The 22658-nt window shown below is 38.1% G+C and overlaps 1 protein-coding gene across 3 annotated transcripts; it reads left to right on the forward strand.

Moving 5' to 3' along the window:
- The first annotated feature begins 5526 nt into the window (after nucleotides 1–5526).
- Nucleotides 5527–22011, forward strand: OPN4 (opsin 4). Of its 3 annotated transcripts, none has more exons than XM_082052336.1 (11): nucleotides 5527–5766; nucleotides 6804–6943; nucleotides 8852–8985; nucleotides 10153–10356; nucleotides 12188–12359; nucleotides 13257–13421; nucleotides 14570–14677; nucleotides 15821–16001; nucleotides 19051–19203; nucleotides 19732–19800; nucleotides 21108–22011. In XM_082052336.1, the coding sequence occupies exons 1-11, from the start codon at nucleotides 5677–5679 to the stop codon at nucleotides 21297–21299; spliced, it is 1608 nt and encodes a 535-aa protein (XP_081908462.1). In that variant the 5' UTR covers nucleotides 5527–5676; the 3' UTR covers nucleotides 21300–22011. The 3 variants fall into 3 exon arrangements, with proteins under 3 accessions (XP_081908462.1, XP_081908463.1, XP_081908464.1); XM_082052337.1 differs by having other exon boundaries at nucleotides 13257–13382; XM_082052338.1 differs by lacking the exon at nucleotides 6804–6943.
- Nucleotides 22012–22658: the final 647 nt, after the last annotated feature.

Raw genomic sequence — 22658 nt, forward strand, 5'->3', positions numbered from 1 at the left:
TAAACAGAATGAAAATTTCCTTAGAAGTGTGAAGGTGAGAATCCGTTAGGATGACACTTCAGGATGGAATTTATTTGGGCATGCTGAAAATATTCTCCATCCTACCCCACAAGCCAAACCAAAGGAGCTCAGAAGTCCACTTTCTGGTTGCGTATCTCAGTATACTTTAGGACTATGAAGTTTTCTTTACCTGCTCTTTATACAAAAATCTGTTTAAAAGTAAAGAATAGAAAAATGACCCAAGCTAATTTTTTAAGCTTTTAAAAACTGAAATGCAACTTAAAATCTTGATGTGGTCACACCAGGTGTTTTGGTATGGCCCACATAACACAGTGGACACTTTAAAATTGTGTGTAAGTTTCAAACACTCACAAATTTTTTATGCATACAGGATGTTGGATTGGGTGTTTCAGTTGGATCCTAATTTATAATGAAGGACCAATAAATATTTTATTATTTGCATAGTAAAAATGCAGTCTTTTTATTATTATTTTTTTTTAATAAAACCTGACTGTGTACAGTGTATTACAGAAAATAAACAGAGAAGTGTCCTGAACCAAGGCGCTTACAAATAAATTAGATGGATAACATATGAAAGAGGATAGATAGCAGAACACAGCAGGGAGGGAGATGAGGAACTGGAAAGCACATTGCAAAATGGAAAAGGATTGCGGAGACAGTGTGTTTTATAGCGGAAAATTAAAACCGGATTTTTTCCTTATCTGCTAGAAGAGGTAAATAGCTGTCCATTTCTTCTCCCTAGGTCAAGCGAAAGTGTTTTCAAATTTTTGCATTTTAATTTGATGCAAAGATTGGTTTAAGAGAGTTTCAGGACTGAAAGCAGTATGTGCTGCTTGTGTTGAAATTAAATCTGGAAGATAGGATATAAAATCTGCTATCCAAATTGCTCAACAGGACAAACATCGTCTATGGAAAGCCCTGCTGCCTACTGGAAAGAGGGCTTAGCAGTTGGCATCACCCTCCTGAAAGCATAATTGAGGTGGGATTACACTCCTCTTTGTGCTGCCTGTCATCATAGAGCAAGTGCCTACAGAGGCAACCTCAGAAATCAGAGCAAGGAGCTGTGAGGCAAAATAGGTGCTCTCAGTTGTTTGAGGCCCCTTGTAGGCAGGCAGTACAAACACTGCACGTAGTCTGTTCTCATAAATGCTCTAAACTATATGATTTGTTGTAATGAAAAAGACCTAACACTGCTATTGGTTGTGTAAGTCATACTGTGTAAATAAGTGGCTTCATTACCTGTGTTTGTAGGAAAATTAAGAACAAAGAAACCTGATACATTGCCAAAGTCAACGTGGGACTGTTCAAATCCCTAAATGACTTTACGAGGATTTCTTCTTTCCCTATAAGTATAAATTAACCTTGCTTTATACTCTTGCCATTAGGAGAATGTGAGGAGTGCACTATATCAAATAAAATTTATATTCAGTACGAGTATTTACATGCATGGCCTTGTTCCTGCCACATCACTGTTAGCTTTAGCAGGACTTCAGTAATCAGCATCTCCAAGTGAACAGTAATCAGGCGATGTTATTTTTTTCTTTGTCTGAAAAAGAACAGATTTTTTTTTTTTTTTTTCCCCCAATAGTAGTTGAACTGTGTTCTTTGCATGTGGATAAGCAAAAAAGAACAACAAATATTTTTCTCATGTTATGGGCAGTGGGGTCAGGCTTGGACTTTCAAAAATGGTATGTCTTCTACTAGAAGTTAGTAACGGGTGAGATGGTTTGGTTGTTTTGTGGTGTGTTTTTTTTTTTTTAATCATTTATTAAATAACTATTTAGAAAACCTTCTCTCTAGAAAAATGTGTATAATAAACAGATTCCCAAGACAGAATAGATGCAGGCATCGAATAATCCTGAGTTTTATATTTGATCTGGACTTCCCTCTAACCTGGGCAAATAATTTCAGAATTGTGGTTTTGTCCTGACTGTAAAGGAATTCCTTTACCTTTTAGCTCTTTTCAGACCAGTGTCTTGCAGGGTCTTGACAAACTTCATACTGAAACACAAGTTCTGCCCTACACTGATGCCTCCTGTGGCTGATTCATTTTTTACCCCTTCTCTGCTTGTACAAAGCCTTAGCAGAAGGAACTGTGTGCTGCCCTCCTGCTGAAAAGCTGACTGGCTCCTCACATTGGCCCGCTAGAAAGAATTCTGCCTCCTTTGTGATCAGCTGTGGCAGCAGGCCATAAATATAGAATAATAAGGCCCCATGTTGTGCTGCAGCCTCTACGGACAAGTCCAGAACAGCAAGGATTTACACATATTTATCTATCAGACATTTCATTTTCTCCAGAGTCCCAGAAAGTGTCTCAAGTTTGCAAGTCTCAGTCAAGTTTACTGAATGGTAACTGAAAACAGAGTCAGTTGTGGTTTAGCTGTTTTGTCGTAGGCAGTAGACCAGCATTCCTTTAGGGAGAACAAAAAGCATTTTAAGAAGGCAGGGTGCATTAAACCTTCCTGTTTCCCTCTATTCTAGTGTTTCCATAAGGACATACTTAAACCTGCTGGAAGGAAATACACTAACACAGAGCAGCTTCTAACTTCATAACTTCTAGCCACCAACTCTACTGAGGCAAATGATAGAGTAGGATTTAGAAAAGGATTACACCTGCATATGGAGGATAAAAATATCCTCCACTAAGATTATCCTTTCAAAGGGATAACAACCCTGTTTTAGGGTAAAACCCAACTGCTGAGAGTCTATTCTGAAAATGAAATTCCCACGTGACTGTTCATCATTCGTGTTTCACAGCTCTGTGAAACAGCCAGTCATGCCTAAAGACAGGTTAGTGTTTTGTCAGGAATGCTGGTCTGAATCGGTGTGGCACTTCCCAAGTTCCTCACCACACCAAAATTGTTCATTTGTTTATGCAAAACTACAGTGTAAATAAATAATAAATAGTAAATTACATGCCTATTAGAGTTTAAAAACACAAATTATTTTACAGTACTAGAAAAAGACTAGTTTTCGTATATACCTGAACAATATTATAAAACTTGCTTTTAAGGTTGACTAAAATGCCATCCTTGGTTAGAAAGTATGTTCTCCAACTGACCCTTGGTACTTGCTGTGAAGACATTTTGTTACATTACAGTTACTACCTTGATGTCTTCCAGAGTTTCCATGACTGTTTTCTTTGCTTGCTTGGGAAATGTGCATTATTGATACTGACTGTTAGGAAGTTGGTGCTTCCCAAAGAATTGTTTCCTACAGAATTAATACCAGTCTAAGCCACCCACAGCACAGTAGGCCCGTGAATATACTGGCACCCAGTGGTCCAAAGCCTCAGGTACAAGCATCTTCTATTTGTTCACTCAGGAAAGCTGTAGTCCACTGTCCATCTACTGGAAAATGTCCAAAATTTAGCTTCCAGTTCAGTTTCTTTGTGCATCTGGTGATATTTTGAACCATGTTACATTAAATAAACTGTGGTGTTCTATCACTTGGGAGAGAAATAATGAAGTGCTGCTTTTGCCTGTTCGTTTTTCTTTATTATGAGGTGTTTATAGAAGGAAGGCTGAACAGAAAAACATGCATGGCAACAATGCTATGTGGTATCAGTGCCACTGAAATAGTTGTTCAGAGTATCCTCAAAGGACAATTGCTACAGTGGGGATGGCAGCAGTGGGATTTCTATTCTCTCTGGCCAACCAAGTACTTATACTGTGGGATGACAACAGAAAACAAACTAAACAAGGCTAATCTGCTGGAGAAACTGAATAGGTAAAAGTTTGGGAATTATCTCATTTCTTGACTAACCTGCTGACCTGATTTCCTCTAGCACTATCTTTTTCCCCTGTCCTTTCTTTTGGCATACAATTCCATTAGAAGATCTAGAGCTGAACTGGCACGAGTTTTCATCTTCTGCTAAGGAAGCTGTATGCATGCAACTCTGTGATGAATTTGCAGTACTTAGGTCTGATCTAATGCCTTGTCAGTCAACTAGCACCTTTCTTTGACTTAAGCTTTGAATCAGACCAGCATTTCCAACCAAAACAGCAAAATGAACCTTTAAAATAATTGTCTTTTTCCCCTTAGAGAACAGCCAGAGTTGGACCTCATGGCAAAAAAATCTCAGGCCTACAAGAAGCGCACACTAAAATGTTAATTTATTCCTCTTTTCCACAGATCTTTTATTTGCCCATATATTTATTATTATTTATGTCCTATCACTGCTCCTATATAACTATTTTTCCTTTTTTTTTCACACCTGACGTTTTTATTGACTCTGAACTTGTTTCATTCCTGAATAAGTAATTTTGAAGTCTTCCACTGACCCTGAGATAACCTTTCTTCTCTTGTGATTTCTCTGTGTATTTATATTTCTTTTAATTTTTTCCTTGTCCTTAGTCCTCCACAAATTTAATTCAAATTAAAGCCATTTTAATCTGTTCTTTGTAGCCAAAACAAGCTCCTTTAGTTGCTTGATTTCAGTTACCATGATCAAGTTCTGATTAAACGGATGGTTACAGAGAAAAACATAAGAAATCGCCATTCCATTAATAATCATCATTAACTCTATGTAGAACAGCAATTAAAAAATGTTCTAGCCACAAGGCTAAGGAGAAGAAAAAATTCCCAAACCAAAGAACTTGATTTCATTTATTTAAAACTGGTTTATCTCAGACTGTCCTCCTCTACTTGCTCTTAGTATGGGATTTTGTTATTTTACCGGCAGCATGTTAAGCACAGCAATTTCTACCTAGGCAAGATGCCTGTTGATGTTCATGATGTGATGCTAACTTATTTGCTGCAGGAACCTGAAAAATAGTCACAATACTGTCATTCAGTTAGTGCATCAGCCTAAACATTTTCCTCCAATTATAATAACACCCAGAGGGACCTTTTAACTCTCGAAGATCAGAGTATCTGTCCAGCATTTGATTACTGCTAAAATAGAAACCCAGGGAGCATGCTCTAGCTGTTGAGGATTGCTGTGGGCAGATCTTCAGCCCACAAGCAAAGACAATCTCTTCCAGAATTCCAGACACTCCTGGGGTTCACCTCTTGGTACCAGCACACTGGTTTTAAATACGCACTGTCTCTAGTAACTTCAGCCCAATCTCAGAAATACATTCAGAAGTAATATCTGCCTCTGTTGTCTGAAAATACCCATTTCCTTTCATAAATGGGATGTCATTAAAGGCATTTCTGCGTCACACTCTAACAGCGAATGCCAACTACTAACACAACTGTAGCTTAAAAGGGAGAACTTCATACCTACCTCTGTGCACTCTCCTCCTTTCCCACCAGCAACCTTCCTATTCCTGGGAAGGAATGATGGAATATGACAGCTGTGCCCTCCCCTGCCAGCACTGGTGATTGGAAAGAACATATCCAGCCCCATAGCACAATTTAAGCTTGACACAGGCACAGACCTTGGTACAGTCAATTCCCTTGCCGTCAATCCTAGGCCACAGACAAGTTGACAGGTTTCACAGCAAGCGGGCTACAAACAACTCAATCTCTCCTGAGCTCTTCCCAGCCCTGGTGCGATTCTCATAGCTCAGCAGCTGAGGAATGCCATGGCCGCAGCTTGCAGGCTTGAGCTCTGAGCAATGGCCATGGCATGCCATTCCAGAGAGAGCGCCACCCTTGATAAGAAAAGCCTGGCTACGAAGAGGAGACTGGATCTGTCTGTGCAGATGAATGAGGATGTGGCTTGCTATTTTTCATGGGTCCATTAGCTGGTTGGAGCTGATGCCAAGACACATTAAGGACAGTAGCAGTTGTACAGAGGTGAGTGGTTACATCTCCTTGCCTGACCTTATATCAAAAGGCAGCAGAACAGTGATGGTTTGGACAGCTGTTCTTTTCTCCTCTTCAATTTATATCAGGTCATCCTGCTTCCTGGGTGCTACCCTATTGTTTGCCTCATTACTAATCTGGGATCACTCGGCCTGAAATGTGTTTGTGGCTTCTGATACTTCTCTAAAAAAGGTTTTTAAATCACTATTTAAAATGCTGTAGTCTTCAGACTTAGCCACTGTATTTTGCTATGAGTTATTAGCCGATTAAATGCTTTCACCAAGTGCTTTATCACACACTTCACAGAGCAAAATACCCTCATTCGGTGCGGAGCAAAAACGGAACTGGTATGGAAGCCAGGCACAAGGTATAAAGGATTTGCATTTTTGTTTTTCTGATCCTTGATTTAGTTTCCAAAAGACTCTTGTCCAGTGCTGTTAGGATTTTGGTAACAAAGTCTTGAGGGCAGGTCACAATTTGGTGTTATTCAGTGGGAGAGAAGAAATAGCCATCCTACTAAAGGAACAAATGCATGTTTATCTGTAGAAAATCATTCCTATGTAGTTAGGTAAGTCTGGCCAGTGATGTCAGAGAACAGAAATCACACATCACAGCTACAGAAACCTTCTCAAAATGAAAACTACAGAAAATTTACTTGCTCTTAAGTACTGCATTACTTGATGTGAGATGCAATGGAAAGGGTCCCTTTCTGCCTTCTCTTCTTCTCCTCTACTCATCTATATTCTTATCTTTCTTTTCAGAAATAACAGATTGGTTTTTTTCACCACAATTCTAAACCAACAGTAAACATATAAACTGCCCTTTAACCTTCGTACTGCTGATGGCATATTTATCTCCTAAAGATGATCAAAAGTAAATGTTACTTGAAAGTAATTAGCCTATCCTGACTTTTTTTTTCTTGCTGTATTTTTGCATTCTTGACCATTTCCTCTTCTAGAGAAGCACATGCCAGCTTTTTCAGTGAAGTCTGACAATGTACTTATGACCTCTTGTTTATTCCACAAAAGATGACAGTGCAAGATGTTCCTGGTGCCTTTCCTACAGTGGATGTCCCAGACCATGCCCATTATACAATTGGAGTAGTCATTCTTCTAGTGGGGATCACAGGAACTCTGGGTAATTTCCTGGTCATCTATGTTTTCTGCAGGTATCTTCCTTTTGGATGTTTTTTTAAATACTCAAATTTACAAACAGTACCTTCACTGTGCTCTGCAAATGCAGCACAGGCATACTATGAGACTACTGCACAGACATAGTAAAATGCACCAAGAGACGTTGCTGTGGGGAAAAAAGTGGCAACCTGCCACCCTCTGACTTCCTCCCATTAACCATAAGCAGAGAAGAATTGTTAGTGACATTGCAAAGACTCCCTCAGATATGGCAAGCAATAGAAAAGCAGCCAAAGCAGAAACCTTTCAGTGATTTTTTTTCTACTGGCTGAACTATTTCTGCACTGGTCTGATGGGATGTTTTGCACTGGTGTTTCCCACATATCTTCTCTAGTTTAGATATTTCCTCTCTCCTGCTGCTTACTACTCAGTTTCTTTTCCCCTTCTGTTCATTACTGGCCATGTCTCTTGTTTTCACATTTTCTAACACTTGGCTTATTTCCTTTTAACTGAAGCCACATTCCAACTTTTATATCTGAAGGAAATTGGATCTCTGACAAAAACGTGATATTTTCACCATTTCTGTTCACTCATCTTGTTTCTGTTTTGTCGCACTGGGGCAGAGCATTGGCATGATGTCCAGACCAGTGAGCTTCTACTTCATCATTGGTCTTTAGGCTCTAATGCAATAAACAAAAATAACAGAAGTTATATGCTAATTTGGCTGTGTTAACTTAAATCACTGGAGTGTGGGTGGTAGTCTGATTTTCAAGACTATGTTTACATGGTGCGTTAAACAGCAGGTTTCATTATGTGCATTAAGAGTAGATACCAACACTTAAGTGCGAATGACATGGCCTTAAGAACAGAAAAGGTGTTGCCATGAGGACCAGATATGTGAGGATGAAGCAGATGAGCCACCTCAGCTCTTTGGCTGGTCCCACACAGGAAATCCAGTCATGGCAGTTGCAGTTGCACTGGAGGAACACAGTTTGTCTTCATTTGAAGATGTTATGAAGACAGAGAGGGATACTGACAGCAAGGAAACAAGTACATCAGAAGTTTGGAGAACACATCAGGTGCCTACAAAGGAGTCTCATGTAATGGCAAACTGTAGCTGCCTGAAATAGAAATATGTTCAGTAACTTTGTAGACTACTGAACAAATACAAGCAGCCCATAAGCATCTCCTTGCTCCTAAATGGACAGATAGTTGAGAGTAGTCCTAGTGATTGATTCTGGATCAGTGCAAAGAACTTCCATTTATTCTGGTATTTTTCAATTGTGTCTAAGACTGAAAATTTTAGAAAGGAGCTAAAAAGTTACACTAAGCCCCAAATTTAGGAGCTCTTAGTTTAGCTTTTATGTGTACCCTTAAAAACACTGTACCATAGTAGTATGAATAACATACACAGGCAGGATACACTGAAGGCTCACTATTGATCTCTTTAAAGTCAGTGTCTGGGCCAGTGAAATGAGTGTCATAGAGAAGAACTGATGTAAAACAAAATGCTTAATGTGGTACATAGTGAGTTTGTTTAATCCCTGGATTTGGAAGTCACTGTTCATCTTATCAGCAGTAGGAAATGTGCTCTCCTCCCCCTGCTTAACATGACCCAGATCCAGCAAATCCATAGAGTACAGCAAGTTTAATTTCCTGTTAATCATGGACATGCAGTGCACTGGGTCAGGATATTTAAAGAACAATATGATTTATCCTCAGCACTGAACTGGTTATCAAAACAATCCTCTAATGTGAACAGGAGCATAAGAGTGTAAAACTGAGCCTTGCTTATGTTCTCTCATGAGGGAACCGAGAAGCGCTCTGCTCCAACTTGCTCTGTAGTTTGCGTTGATATTTGTGAAGCCGTCACAGCTCACAGTAAAGAGTAACGCCACAATTCACAGTGCAGAAGTGTTTAGCAACTTTCCTTCTGATCTTTGCAGGAGCAGGAGCCTTCAGACTCCAGCCAACGTATTCATCGTCAATCTAGCTATTAGTGACTTCCTGATGTCTATTACGCAGTCTCCAGTTTTTTTCACCAACAGCCTCCACAAACGCTGGATTTTTGGTGAGAAAGGTTTGTATATATTCTTTCTAAGATATCACTAAGTATGTTCTTACCATAGTGGTAGTTAATCTGTTATACTATTGTCTTATCCTCAGGTACACTTGCAATATGGAGAACATTTCTCAACATTGTTTCAATGTTGACACAAATGTTTGAACATTTTTGTCTGTGTGCAGTGAATAGCTTCCCACCAGGGAGAGGAAAATTACAGACATGAGATAGATACAAAAGCAAAATTAGCACTGTAAGACACAGGACTAGTCGTCTTGCCAGTATTCTTCCCCAGTCATCTCACAACTTAGTTACTGGCAGAGTCCTATGACAAAAAAGCACCACCCTGCAACACACCAGCTTAAAAGCTCTTCTTGGACTTGCACCTGGCAAGTGAGGCAAGAAAGCCTGGCAAAAGTGAGTTTTCACAACAGAAATATTAACTGAACATTTCCTGGGCAGTAAGAAAATGTGGCATGAAGCTGCTTTCATTCTTAGTATATAACTGTAGTAAGAGGAAGACTAGTCTTTGCCTCTTGAAGGGGTAGTGACAGAGAGGCAGCTCAGAGAAGCAGTGTTGCTGTTTTGTTCTCTGATGACCAAAAGCAATTTTTTTTTCTAGTCCCACAAAGTGTTCAGTTGCATGTACGTTAGAATAAAATTAAAAACAAACACCCCATTAAAAAAACACCAATGCCTGCTTTTAGTCATTAGGTTGTTTGAATAATTAAAATCACTCATTAATATATTCATAGTCTGCATATTTACTTGACTTTGAGATATAAATGGATCCATAATATCAAAGTAGCTATAACCCATTGTTAAGCAAAACAGCTGTTTCTATGGGAGCTGCAGTAAAACTGGAGTTAAACAAGATATGAATGACTGTTGAAATGATCCCACTAGAAACATCAGAAATCAGTGAGTGAAAATACGTTAAGTATCCCTGTCTCTCCAGCAATTCAAGCAAACAAAATCTTTGAAGTTTATTTCCATGGATAATGCCATTAGCAAGACAGACAGCAGATTTGAAATAGCATTACAACTGCAAGAAAACTGAAGTTCCATTGCTGCACAAATTCCAAAATACATTAGTTCGCAAGAAACACAGACTTGAACTCTCCCAGAAATTAATTAGCATGGGTAGATTAATTTCACTGCTACTTCTGTCATCTTCATTGAAAGGCTGTGAGCTGTATGCCTTCTGCGGAGCTCTTTTTGGCATTACATCTATGATCACTTTGATGGTGATTGCCTTGGACAGATATTTTGTCATCACAAAACCTCTGGCTTCTGTTGGAGTGACGTCGAAGAAGAAGGCCCTAATAATCCTGGTAGGAGTCTGGCTGTACTCTTTGGCTTGGAGCCTACCACCCTTCTTTGGATGGAGTAAGTGAAATGGAATAAAAGTTTTTTTCCCCTGATAGCACTGAATTAAAGATCAGTTACAGTTATAGAAGAGGGTTGAATTAATGGCTTTCATACTAGACTTGAATAAATCAATTTGAAGAAAACTGATAAAATACATATTGAAACTGAAGATCTCTAGTAAAAAGAAAAAATTCCAGTGTTTATTACAGCATATCACATGGCAATGGCACTTTTCCTTAAGCTCATTACTTACTGAATAAAGAACAGTAGACAAAGTCAAGGCCAAAATTTATGAAGGATGTATCTGCACACCTACTTCTGTTGAGCCAATATGAAAGTGAAATAAATTGGTTTTTTTCTGATCCCTTTTTTCCTCCCCAAAGGCACTGTGAAAGATAGTCCTGTCAATCTAAATTTCTTTATAAAACAGGAATGCAGTCTGAGTATTTTGTGCAAGTACATCTTCAGTGAGTCTTGACTGTGTTCTAGATGGGCAAATTGCACTAGGTCTTGGTCACATTCTCCATTCAGCCATTGGTATCTTCACTAAGGCTTCCAATAGGGATAGCATTTAGCAATAGCTACCTAACTACTTTGCTTCTGTAGATGTGAAATTTATGCCTGCAAATTGGAACACACACACATAGCATCTTGACCCTTGCAACTTGTAACAAAGGGAGTTTCTGTTACTCTTTGTCGTTCGAATCTGCCTCACTATCATTAATTCGTTTTCTGTGAGCCTCTAGTTTCAGTCAGTGGATTAGAAAGAACTCATCATTCAAAACTCCTGCTCATTATTGTGCTCCCTAATTCCAGAAGAGAATGTGTCAGCTCAGCTGAGCTGAGAATATAGCAATGTTTGATTTTCACAAAGGATGCTGCAACCAACTCAGTCTCTGAGTAGAATTTCAGCAGATTTTTGTTATTGTCGTTCTGGTCCCTCATGAAGCATGTTTAAGCAGGCAAACTACAATACTGGGAGAAGCAACTTTTAGTTGAACAAGGAGCTGTTAGAATGACAAAATGACAATATAGTCTTACATTCTTAATAGGAGAAAGTAGAATAATTGCTTGAAGGGTGTTATTACCTTGTAATTAGATTCTAATACTATCCACAGTACTCTCATATGGTGATTAGATGCAAATGAGCATATCTGGTGCAATACGTTTAAGAATTCAACAGAAAATGTCACTGTAAACCATGCAAAGTAAAATGCAAAGGTAAAAAGTTATTGCTGTTAACAATTTCTTTACTTCACAGTTTGACACAGTTCCTTTAAGGAGATTATGTCAAGCAGAATATTATGTATGTATATGGGTTCTTTTCACTTGTACTCAAACTTTACTTCGACAAAATTAATTTGATCTGCACAATAAATCTCTCTCCCTTGCACAGTAAATTATCTGCACAAGCTTAAAAAACTGGTAGCTAGAGCAATCAGTTTCATTTCACTCCTTGGGAAGATGGCAAATTGACATGACATGACATGACATGACATGAAGACATTTAAAAACAATACAGGTTGGATCCAAGACCCACTGAAGTATTTGGAGATATGCCATTTGACTATGTTGAGCTTTAAACAATATTAAGAACTAAAACAAATTTATTCACTTTTCCGATCTGAAGCCTTAGACTGCTAAACATAAATACAACAGGGCCACACAATAAAAGGAAAAAAAAAAAATGAGGTGCTTTAAATGAAGAATCATGCATGCTTTTAAACTCTTTTTCCCTCTAATAGAAAAGGACTAAATGCTGTGTTATTCTGAGTATTTTTCTCTAAGTCTTGGACTCAGAATAAGAAGCAATCCATGGCTTATGACTTCTCCTGCCTTTTTTTTCTAGGTGCGTATGTTCCTGAGGGTTTGCTGACTTCCTGTTCATGGGACTACATGACTTTCACACCATCAGTCCGCGCCTACACGATGCTTCTTTTCTGCTTTGTCTTTTTCATTCCTTTGATTGCTATCATATACAGCTACATCTTTATATTTGAGGCTATCAAGAAGGCCAACAAGTAAGTAGCCAGCAGTCTTCAGTTTTTAACTTCTGGTTAAGTGACAGCTTCTTTTCTTGAAACAAAGACTAACAGAAGCTTCGGGAAGCTTTTCAATTTTAATTTGTTTGCGCGACTAAGACAGGAAACTAAACAAGAATTCCGTCAGTAGCCAACGTGGTAAGAATCGTGATCCTTAGCAAACCATTCCTGAATTTAAACCAGAGCTGTTCAGTATATTGTCTAATGACATGGAGAAGGGTATGAGTAGCAACAGAAATCGGAAGGATAAGGAAGGACTACAGAAATTAACCAACAAAACGGAATACTACAGGGACATCAGAGACATGTAACAACAGTGTATCAACAACTATTCCACAGAAAAATAGATGGAATTGAACTACAAACCCCATGTTTAACAAGGGTGAAAAATATGTAAAACATTTCATCACAGGTCTCTGAAACAAAAACTATTGTAAAACTAAAGGCCAATGTCTGCCACTACATTTGTAATCTGTAGATATCTGTCTTGCAGGTATCAGAATATCTAGTCCCAGAGCTCAGAAGCACAGGGCAAGAGGAAGGTAGCAAAATCAGATCAAGGGAAGTAAAGGCTTCTCTAACTATATTTAATATTGCATTGTTCAATTGGCTTGAATGCCTGATTTACGTGGAAATTCTTCTGGTACAGGACTATTTTCTTCACTGAGGCGCATGTGAATTTTGCCATTGATTAGCTCAATAAAAGTGCATTCAATTGTGAACGAGCTGTCACATACATACATTAACACACATTAAAAGTGCATGACTTTTAGCATGAAATAGCATAAACGTAATTGTTGCCCCATTTTATGAAGCTATTGGCTCAATTCCCTACCTACTTTTTTTTTTTTTCTGTTGTATGTTTATTTCCCCTAGGTCTATCCAGACATTTGGATGCAAACATGGAAATAAAGAATGCCAGAAACAGTATCAGAGGATGAAAAATGAGTGGAAGATGGCCAAAATTGCACTGATTGTCATCTCGCTTTACGTCATTTCATGGTCACCATACTCTATTGTTGCTCTGGTAGCTTTTGCTGGGTAATTATGAATATATCAGCAAAGGAAAGTGAAAGCAAAAGGTGTGAAATTGTAGAAGACAGATGAAAGTCAAAGCTACCTGTCAAGTTTAATGCCTGAAGTGCATCCAAAACATTCATATATTTAGGAGTGACAGTTAACAAATGAGGCACATGCTGACTGTGATTTTTTTTCTTAGTTTGACTTAAAAAAAAAATCAGGAAGGTTATTACTGGCAATATAACATTACTGTGCTGATGATTTCTGAATGCAGATGATTCTCTATGCTGGGTTATTTGAACCATATGAACTTTATTTAGCAGCAAAATGCTATATAAGGTGCCCAAAAAGATCCACTTGGGCTGTTCCTCTTTTCTTCCTTTACTTACAAAAGTCTGTTCAGTTTTTTGTGTTACAACAAGCTGCTGAAATTCCTTACGTGTATAAGCCAGTTCAAAAATAGTACATACTTGTATTAGGGAGCTTTCTTCTGACCAAGACCTTATGAGTTACTTCAATCTGTCTTCATAAATCAACTGGCTGATAGCAGCATGGCAGATATACATCAATCATAATTCCTTTATCCTTTAGAGTCACATCACCTGCATATATGCATGGTCACAGTAACACATGAGCATAACATATGACATGTGAAAATACTTTCCCTTCACTGTTTAGTTCAGAAAAATACTTCCCTTTCACTTCTCAGTTCACATCAGGCAAAAAACAAAGTCTGAATAGGAAAATAGGTTTATGAGTCATCTGACCCTATAATGCCTCATTCTGCACACCTATTTAGGAATACATTACTCAGCAAGTATATCTGCTGAGTTTGGAACAGATACACTGATGAATGCACATTCACTTATTGAAGGCTGACTTTGACCCTAGAAGAAATAACATGGGAATTACCACCATCCTGAGTCACAGTAGTGAACTGCTGTGAGAAGCCCCAAGAAAATCATGTTCCTCAGAAATGCAGTTAGGTTGGTGTTGATCTTTACAGTCAAAGGATGTAAAATTTGTTCTCTCACTGTTTGGGTAGAGAACTCCACCTTTTACTCTCTCTGGAGCACTAAGAAAGTATTGTGTTGTCAGTGTATAACTGCATAGACTACACAGAACTCAATATTAAATATATAATACATTATACATTTGCACTACTCTAGGTATTCTCATGTCCTAACACCCTTCATGAACTCCATACCAGCCGTGATTGCCAAAGCTTCTGTCATCCATAACCCGATCATTTATGCCATCACTCACCCCAAATACAGGTAAGTTCACTCTTAGAAGCTATGTTTAATATAGCAAAGAAAATCAGATGGTAACTTGGCACTTTTAGGACTAGAACCTGAGCTCCGCTCCATCTGCCCATTTTACCTCTGCAAGACAGCCTTGCTTTCCCCAAAAAAACTTTTCAAAGCCATATAAATATCAGTGGAACTTGTACTTAGAACAAATTACTGTACAGATGGGAATTAAGAGATGTTTATGGATACTGATCTGTACTTACATATTACAGGATAAAAGATTGAGAACTTCCCACCCCAAAGGAAAGCACCATAAAGTTTTAAACTATCGATCTGTCAGTGTTGCAAATAGCAGCTTGTTAAATTAACCAGGCCAGTGAGAGATGCAATTCCATAAAGTCAAGCTACCTCTTCCCTTCCTTGTTTTGTTCAACTTCCCCAGCTTCCTTCAAGCTTTCATTTTTCAGATAGTATTTCTTCTGAGTTGTAACAGCTAGGGTCATTATCATATCAGGTTCAGATGCAGGCTGTGAGATCTAATGGATGGCAGCAAAACCATAAATATGTTGCTGTTTCACCCTTTACAAAGACCTGCTGGGGAACTGCATAGAGAAGAAGGGAACATGAACATCTGAGTGGGGAAGGCTTGGGAGGAAAATGAAAGCTAGGCAAAAGAATTTCCTTATATTGCATATGAGGAAAGAAATACTGTAATATAACTGCACTTTTTATCCAACTCCACAGATAGCTGGCAAACAGATGTGCAAGAGGAAGCTAGAATAGCTGCTTAGGGGAAGATTAAAATAATTCATTCCGTGGTACTTCCGCAAGGTTCAGTTTAAAGGGACAGAATTTTATTTTTGCCCTGATTAAGCTGAAAACAGATAAAACATCATTATAATAGCTCACTTCAGTTTGAAGAGTTATACTTTAATGCCCTTTCCTGCCAAGCAATAAATTTGAGTTCTGCAGAACACTGTGAATAAATGATCTTGCAGGGTGATTATATAGGAGACATTGGATGTCTGGAAGACTCTTTTTGTACCCAGTAATTTTCCAGTCTGTGCAGCATTAGTTCACCTCTCTGAATAAATGCATTGTTTATGATGACTGAATTTTTGTGCTAACAGAAAAAAAATCTGACTGGTTCTACCTCTCATCCATTAGAAGAGCCATTGCAACATATGTTCCTTGCCTCGGATCCCTGCTGAGAGTTTCTCCTAAAGACTCACGGTCTTTCAGCAGTTATACCTCCTCCCGACGAGCAACTGTAACCAGCCAGTCTTCTCAGATAAGTGGGCTGCAGAAAGGAAGAAGGCGACTGTCTTCTCTCCCTAACAGTGAATCAGTAAGGGAGACAATTCCCATACATCCATTTTTAATTGCAAAGCAATTCATTTTCATATAAAGTCCTTCAAAGTGGTAGATTCTTTAGATGAAAGGCATCATGGTGCTCATTACAAGGGCTTCAAAGAAAGCAGAGAGACAAAGTGAAATAAAAGACAGAAGGCTGATGTGTAAAAGCAGAACATGGATCTTTGTGTTTTTGATGGTTTGTGACATTGAAGAAAGAGCAGAAAGATGGAACAACAGACATTTGGAAAGGGAAGCTTAGAGTCAGAGCACCCTTGAAAGTCTGATCACACTTCCAGGACATACCTGTCTGACCACAGATTTGGAGGCTTGTCACACACAAAAAAGAAACTGCTGGTCACTAAGTAGTTCTCTAGGGAAAGCAAGCTTGTAATGAAACAGATCATGCTTTCTGGAAGTGAAGTGGGCTGTATTTGGAAACATTCATCATCAGATTTAGACAAATCAGTAAATCCATTACAGAATCATTCTCACAGAAGACCTCAACAGCTTGCTGCTGCCAGTCTAAGTGAAGTTTTGCACAGCAACTGGAAACAGGGCAAATATTTGTTATCCTATGCTCTCTCTTGCAATCCAAAATTACATTACTAAGTAACTAGGCACATTAGTTAGTTCTTTGCAATTGTTTTAAATCAAATTTCCAAATATATGAAAAGCCATGATTCCCTCAGTGATTCTTTTTCACAGTCAGGATAATCATTGTATCTATTCCAGTCAAGTGCTGAATTCTGACAGTTGTTTTTAACAGTAATATTTCAATTTCTTTGCACTCTATACCTTTTGACTTCTTGGTCCCATCAAAATGAAATTATTCTGACTAGTAGCCACCATTCAGGAAGAATATTTTAAAATTGGCTCATAAAACCCAAAACATTTTATATTGCATCTCACAGATTGTGAATCCTGATTCTTAAAAAACAACGGACTTCTTCAGCAACACTGTGTGTTCTTGTAATGCTATCAGTGCTGGGGAAGGGGAATGATACAATTCAAAAATTCTTTTTGCTTAGGAAAGCAACTCTTAATACTCAAGGTAAAATAGTGGAATGGAGCATGAAAATTAGCCAAAATAAAAAAATTCCAAATAATTGGGATGCTTCAGTCTGGAATTTTCTATGAGCCTTGAGTAAATCTGGATCTTGTTCAGAACAATGATAGAGTCAAGTTTTTCTGACAAGAATATGTTTCCCTTAACTATTTGATTTGACCATATCTGGCTTATTAGCAGTTCAGGTGAAGTAAGGGCTCAAGTTTAAAAGAAACTTGCTTCAGTGCTCGCTGACAATTTATTTCAGGCTTTTTTGCATCATATGGGGCTCAATTAAACTATAAGATTTCAAGACATACACTCAAAATCCAAAAATGCAGTACCTATCCTGCCATGTATTTAATGTTGAGGCTGGTCATCAATGTAAGCCAATAAACTATATGCATTTTTTTCTACTCCTGTGCATGCAAAGATATTCTGCACCTTGGAAAATCCTGAAGAAACAATTTCCAGACAGTTCTTTCCAATGAAAAGGGGCCAAGCTCCAGAACAGGTGCTCAGACAATAAAGTTGCCTCCATTTTAAAATTCAGTCAAATAGGACTGTAAGTGCTAATACACTCTATGCAGGGAAAGGGAAACACAGTGCACATTAAAATAAAAATGCTGGGAAAATGGTCTAGTCCAACTTCATTTGCTTCAGCAGGAAAACATATGTTTAGATTGTCCTTCTGGATGTTTTGTTATGCTCTTCTAAAAAATCTTCCATGGGGACATTTCAGTCTGGAGACACTTCACTCCGTAGATTCATCTTAATAATTGTCTTCTCAAGAGTTAGAAAGCTGCTTCTGAAAATACAATCTTGATTGTCACTGTTCCAAATTAAATTCATTTTTCCTTCCCATGCTTCTGTGTTGCCCTTATCCTTTCCCACAGTTACAGGAAAAAAGATCCTGATCCTCCTTAGAAGCAATCAATCTGTTATGTATTAAAGTTGTCATATAGCATCACCAATCCGGATTCGGTTTAAGAAGTAAAAGACTTATCAGGCCAGTTTCTCCAATTCCATCAATGTTCAGGTTTTGCTACACCTCTTATTATAATTTTCTTCTTTGGGGAAAGTTTATCAAAGTATCAATAATTGAAAGTATCAATAATTGCTTTAAGTATTTTCTAGCAATTATATATGCTCATCTAATGGAAGCTACATGCAAAGCACACAGATTGCTTATGAAAAACCCTTGCTGCATGAAAAAAAATTAAGAAAGTATATCACACTGTTATGTTCTCCCATTTTAAGGCACGGTGCACTGTCAAACAGAAAATAGGCCGGTTTGCCATAAGCTGCTCATCACAACCCCATCAGCTGTTTCATTGTTTCATTATGACCTATAGAATTCAGTGAAATTCTGTGATTCCTCATCATTGTAGTGAAAAGGATGACAGAGTGAGGAACAGGAACTTTTTGACTTCCAGGAAATTCTGGTGGATCAGGATTTTTTGTCTTTTTATTTTTCTGTTTTCCCATTCATTGGAACAAAGTTTATAAAATCAGGGCTCCTTCATGAAATAAAATATTTCTAAAGAACTGATTCTGCAGTCCCCAGACATCTCCTATTTATTTCTGCTTCCAACCACACCACTTTGGCCCTATTTCCTCCAAACGTCTGTGCTTCCTCATTGGGTATTTTATGGAAATACTCTCCTCAAAGCTACAAGGTGCATCAGAGAAGTTTCAACAACAGTAGATAAAGAAACCTTATTTTGTTTGAAAATTTGCCGTGTATCCTGTGGAGGCGAAAAAAAAAAAAAAAGAGTAAGGCAAATTTTAGACTCAACAGACTTGATGGTTTTGTTTGTATCTCTTATAAGCAAAGACTTCATGAAGTCATACATGGCATAACTTTTGTGAAATGTCTTTTATACTGTGTCTGTCTCTTTTACAATTCCTGTGTGGGTAAAACTGATTCTCATGGGGCAAAATGGAACGAAGTCTAAGCAAGCTGAAGTGATTGTTTTTGCTGTACTCATTTTAGGACTGTACTGACACAGAAACCGATACCCTCAGTGTGTTCTCCAGACTTGCTAGCAGGCAGATTTCCTATGAAACAGATAAAGACACAACTCAAACTACTGACCTAAGAGCCAAACCTAAACTGAAGAGTCATCATTCTGGGATATATGAGAAGGTAAAAGACTGCGGAATATCTAAATTGTCTGACAACTGGTAGGTTAACAAATCTGCACATTTTACCATAATTAATCATGAAGCTTCCTGCCAAGAAGATGGAGATAACCTATGAGTTAACACAATGGGTAATGACTTACAGGCTGTAAAAGGTCATCAGCTTTTTGTTTCCACCCTGGTTCATTATTCAGCTGTATTTGTTGCATTTCTGACAAGCAATGGTGCTGTTTTAGTGAATTTAGCATCTGAATGGTATGTTGTCTTGTGTTTGAAGTGTGTATTCTGTAATATTTGTATTTTGCTGTCCAAATTACTTGGTCAGTCTTTTTGTTATGTTGCCATTTGCTATCAAATGAAAACATAAGATGAAAGGTAAAAAACAAGGCTATATTTAGCATATCACTACTTTTCAGTCAGTGCTCCACTAACCCCAGTTTTCTTTTTACTGTACTTTGTATTTTATGTATGTAAAATATTGTGACGTACCTATAGGTCATTTATCTCTTTCTTATTTGTGCCCATTTTTCAGACACCTGTAGATATTGAAGACATATCCATGGAGGAACTGAATGCCACAGAGTACACTACTACACCTACTGTAAGAACTGTTATTTTAACACTTGGAATGGGTCTAACTAACCAAGGGAACAAAAACTAATGACATTCCCAGTCTCTGAGGGCAAATTAAGTTATTTCTTGAGTTGCAAAAATTAAATTATTCTCCCAGTAGCATATAGAACAAACATGACTACAAAGGGTAGGTCATTGCTGAAACTAAGCAGAAGGAGAACATATACTATGGGGTTCTCCTTTAAGTCCAACCACTTCAAGGAACTTGAATATTTTTTTGTATTCAGTAGGTTCCCTGATGAGGTCTGTGATTTTCTTAGTGGAGCACGGAAGCATTCATTTTGTGCCATCTTTATAGGAATAATATATACAGTAAGCTGAGATAGCCATTCTGATGGCTGTACCTCTGAGGCAGCCATAGTCTTGTGGCAAGTACTACTGTGCAAATTGATATTGTTAACTATGTTCTGTTTTGAGTAGCAGCAAATATTTAAAAAATGCAACTTGGAGGAAATCAAGGTAAGTTTTTGAAACATGCCATATCACCTATTCAGTAAGATGTTGTGTTAGTGTCTATTTCTTCTGTGTATCAAAGCTACGGCATACTGATAAAACTTTTTTGATATCTGCCACAAGTGAGTTGACTTGCTCTAACTCTTGACAAACAGGGAAATAAAAGGCTTGACAGGTGAAAACAAAACAGTTTTATCTTTCAGTATTAACCCAAATGTAATATAAACAAATTACCTTATTGTCAGTATTAAGCTATTGCTAACCTGATTCTAACACACTAATTTTTTGGTCCTGTGCAAGTGACAGCTCACGTTGCTATTGTCAAAAAACACTTATTAATCTTCCCCTCAATTCCAGTTTTCAATTCATTCTCTAGTTTGCTTCCCCCTTCAAAATATCCATGCTGTTATCACTACATTGTACATCACCTCCTGCCCAAATGAACCTAAACAGTCCCTCTTTATGGATGGACTTCTTCCTTCATTGAATTAATAGACTGAGCATATTCGCAGCACTTTTGTTCATAGTCGAATGTTCTGTCATTAGCCTGGTTTTCATCAAAGTAGACCAGCTCTTAAGCAGCAAATGCAAAGTCTGTGCTTTAGTACATTAACTTGTTTAACATGTTTTTTCCTTGTAAATATTCAGGAAAAATTAAAAAAATGTTTAAATCTACTTTTTCCTCCATCTTTTAAGTTTGGTTTTGAGTTAGTCGTGGAGATCAGCAAAGTGCTTAACTAAATATATGCAACTTTTTCACAGATGATGCAACCTGATCTCCTTGTAGATATTTGTGTTTTCCATTTCTTTTAAATCCTTTAGAGAGGTGAAAACCTGAATGGTGTCGAACAAAGAAAAGGAGAGTCTCACCACAGACCATCAGCAGCCCAGATACCCAGCATTACAATAACGTACAGCAATATCCAAGGAGCAGAGCTGCCCTCTGGATACAACTCTGGTTTCCTGTATCCAAAGATCAACAGCCATAAGCAGAACAAGAAGTCCAACAGCTAAGTGAGTGGTGAAAGCCAGAACGTCGTATTAGCCAATACCTCTGGAACAGCTATGGACCAGCTGAATCCAGAACACCTCCCTACATTGTTCTGAAATGCTCCTACACAGACACAAGACAAGCAAGGAGAAAAGCAAGGGGAGTAACCTTTTCAGCGTCAGAATTCTCTCCAGTCGCTCAGTTCTTGAACCGAGTCTCATTGTAATTTTGTTATCTCATGAAACAATTTCTTCCACTTGGATTTTACTCTGCTCAGGTATATTCCACCACTGCATGGATCTTACCTACAAGCCTCCTAGGATTAACTTGAGAGGAAAAGGAAATATGAGATTCAAACCTGACCTTTGTTCACTTAGTGCAGTTTTAACTTCAAGGCTATTACAGAGCTAAAGCTGAGATATTTGGGGAAAAACATACATTGCTCCCTGAAGACGATTTCTTCATTGTTGTGAAGTTCCTCAACCAAATGGAAACCTAATCACAGAGTCTGTGCTCCCTTCTCTCATAAATGACACATTTTCCCTAATTTTCTTCTACAATCCAATTAAAAGGCAATGCACTTGAGCAGTAATTTGAAGTCTCAGATCTTTATTTTAATTTCTGAGATTCTGGGGGAAGAGAAAGGAATAACACTGAGGACAGGGCTATGGTCCTTCCCATGCTTTTCCAATGGTCGCTTAGAGACCAGTATAACCCACTCTTAGCTAACCTCCCTAGAGCTACAGGCAAGTATTAGGAAACTCCTTCTGACTTTCCTTTAGGAGGTTTCATAAGAAGAATGCAGAATTCAAAGCAGCGTTTATACTGAAATGTCTTATGGTTAAGTCAATAAATCTGCCTTCTCACACCGCAAAGTGGTTTACATTTAGATGTGCTTTTCAAAAGTACATCTTGGGAGGAGAAGGGTTAGTTCCCCCAAAACAGTAGTTCTAGAGATGAGTGGAATCTGCACCGTCTCCACTTTAGCATTATAATAGAAAAGAGATGGAAAGGAGCTATTACAGTTCTTCCCTTCACCTATCACAACTGGATATTGTCTCCAGGCAGAGGGCAATATTAAACTGATAATATATACAGCTTGTGATAAGGAGAAAGAAGGGAGAAAAAATACCATCTTCAAACAGGAAGGGTGTTCAAAGATACTCAACAGGTCTAAGGAATTTTATTATGACTTACTGCTTAGGCTTTTAAAATTATTTAAAAACATAAAGCATGTAGTTCTTCCCACTCTTTATCATGAAGGCTATTCACACCAGTCAAAACTGGGAACAAATGCTAGTGAATGCTGCCTATTTCATACAAGTCAAAAAAGGCTGAACCTTTCAAGAAAATAGGTCAAAACTCACACATGCTGTTTTGTG

Source organism: Streptopelia decaocto (assembly GCF_964273445.1).
Source record: "Streptopelia decaocto genome assembly, chromosome: 5".
Taxonomy (NCBI): Eukaryota; Metazoa; Chordata; class Aves; order Columbiformes; family Columbidae; genus Streptopelia; species Streptopelia decaocto.

Excerpts from the sequence above, each read along its gene's own strand:
- OPN4 (XM_082052336.1), top strand. The coding sequence starts at position 5,677 with ATGAGGATGTGGCTTGCTATTTTTCATGGGTCCATTAGCTGGTTGGAG. Across the intron at positions 8,986-10,152 it reads CTGGATTTTTGGTGAGAAAG|GCTGTGAGCTGTATGCCTTC; the intron begins GTTTGTATATAT and ends CTTCATTGAAAG. Across the intron at positions 19,801-21,107 it reads AGTACACTACTACACCTACT|AGAGGTGAAAACCTGAATGG; the intron begins GTAAGAACTGTT and ends TAAATCCTTTAG.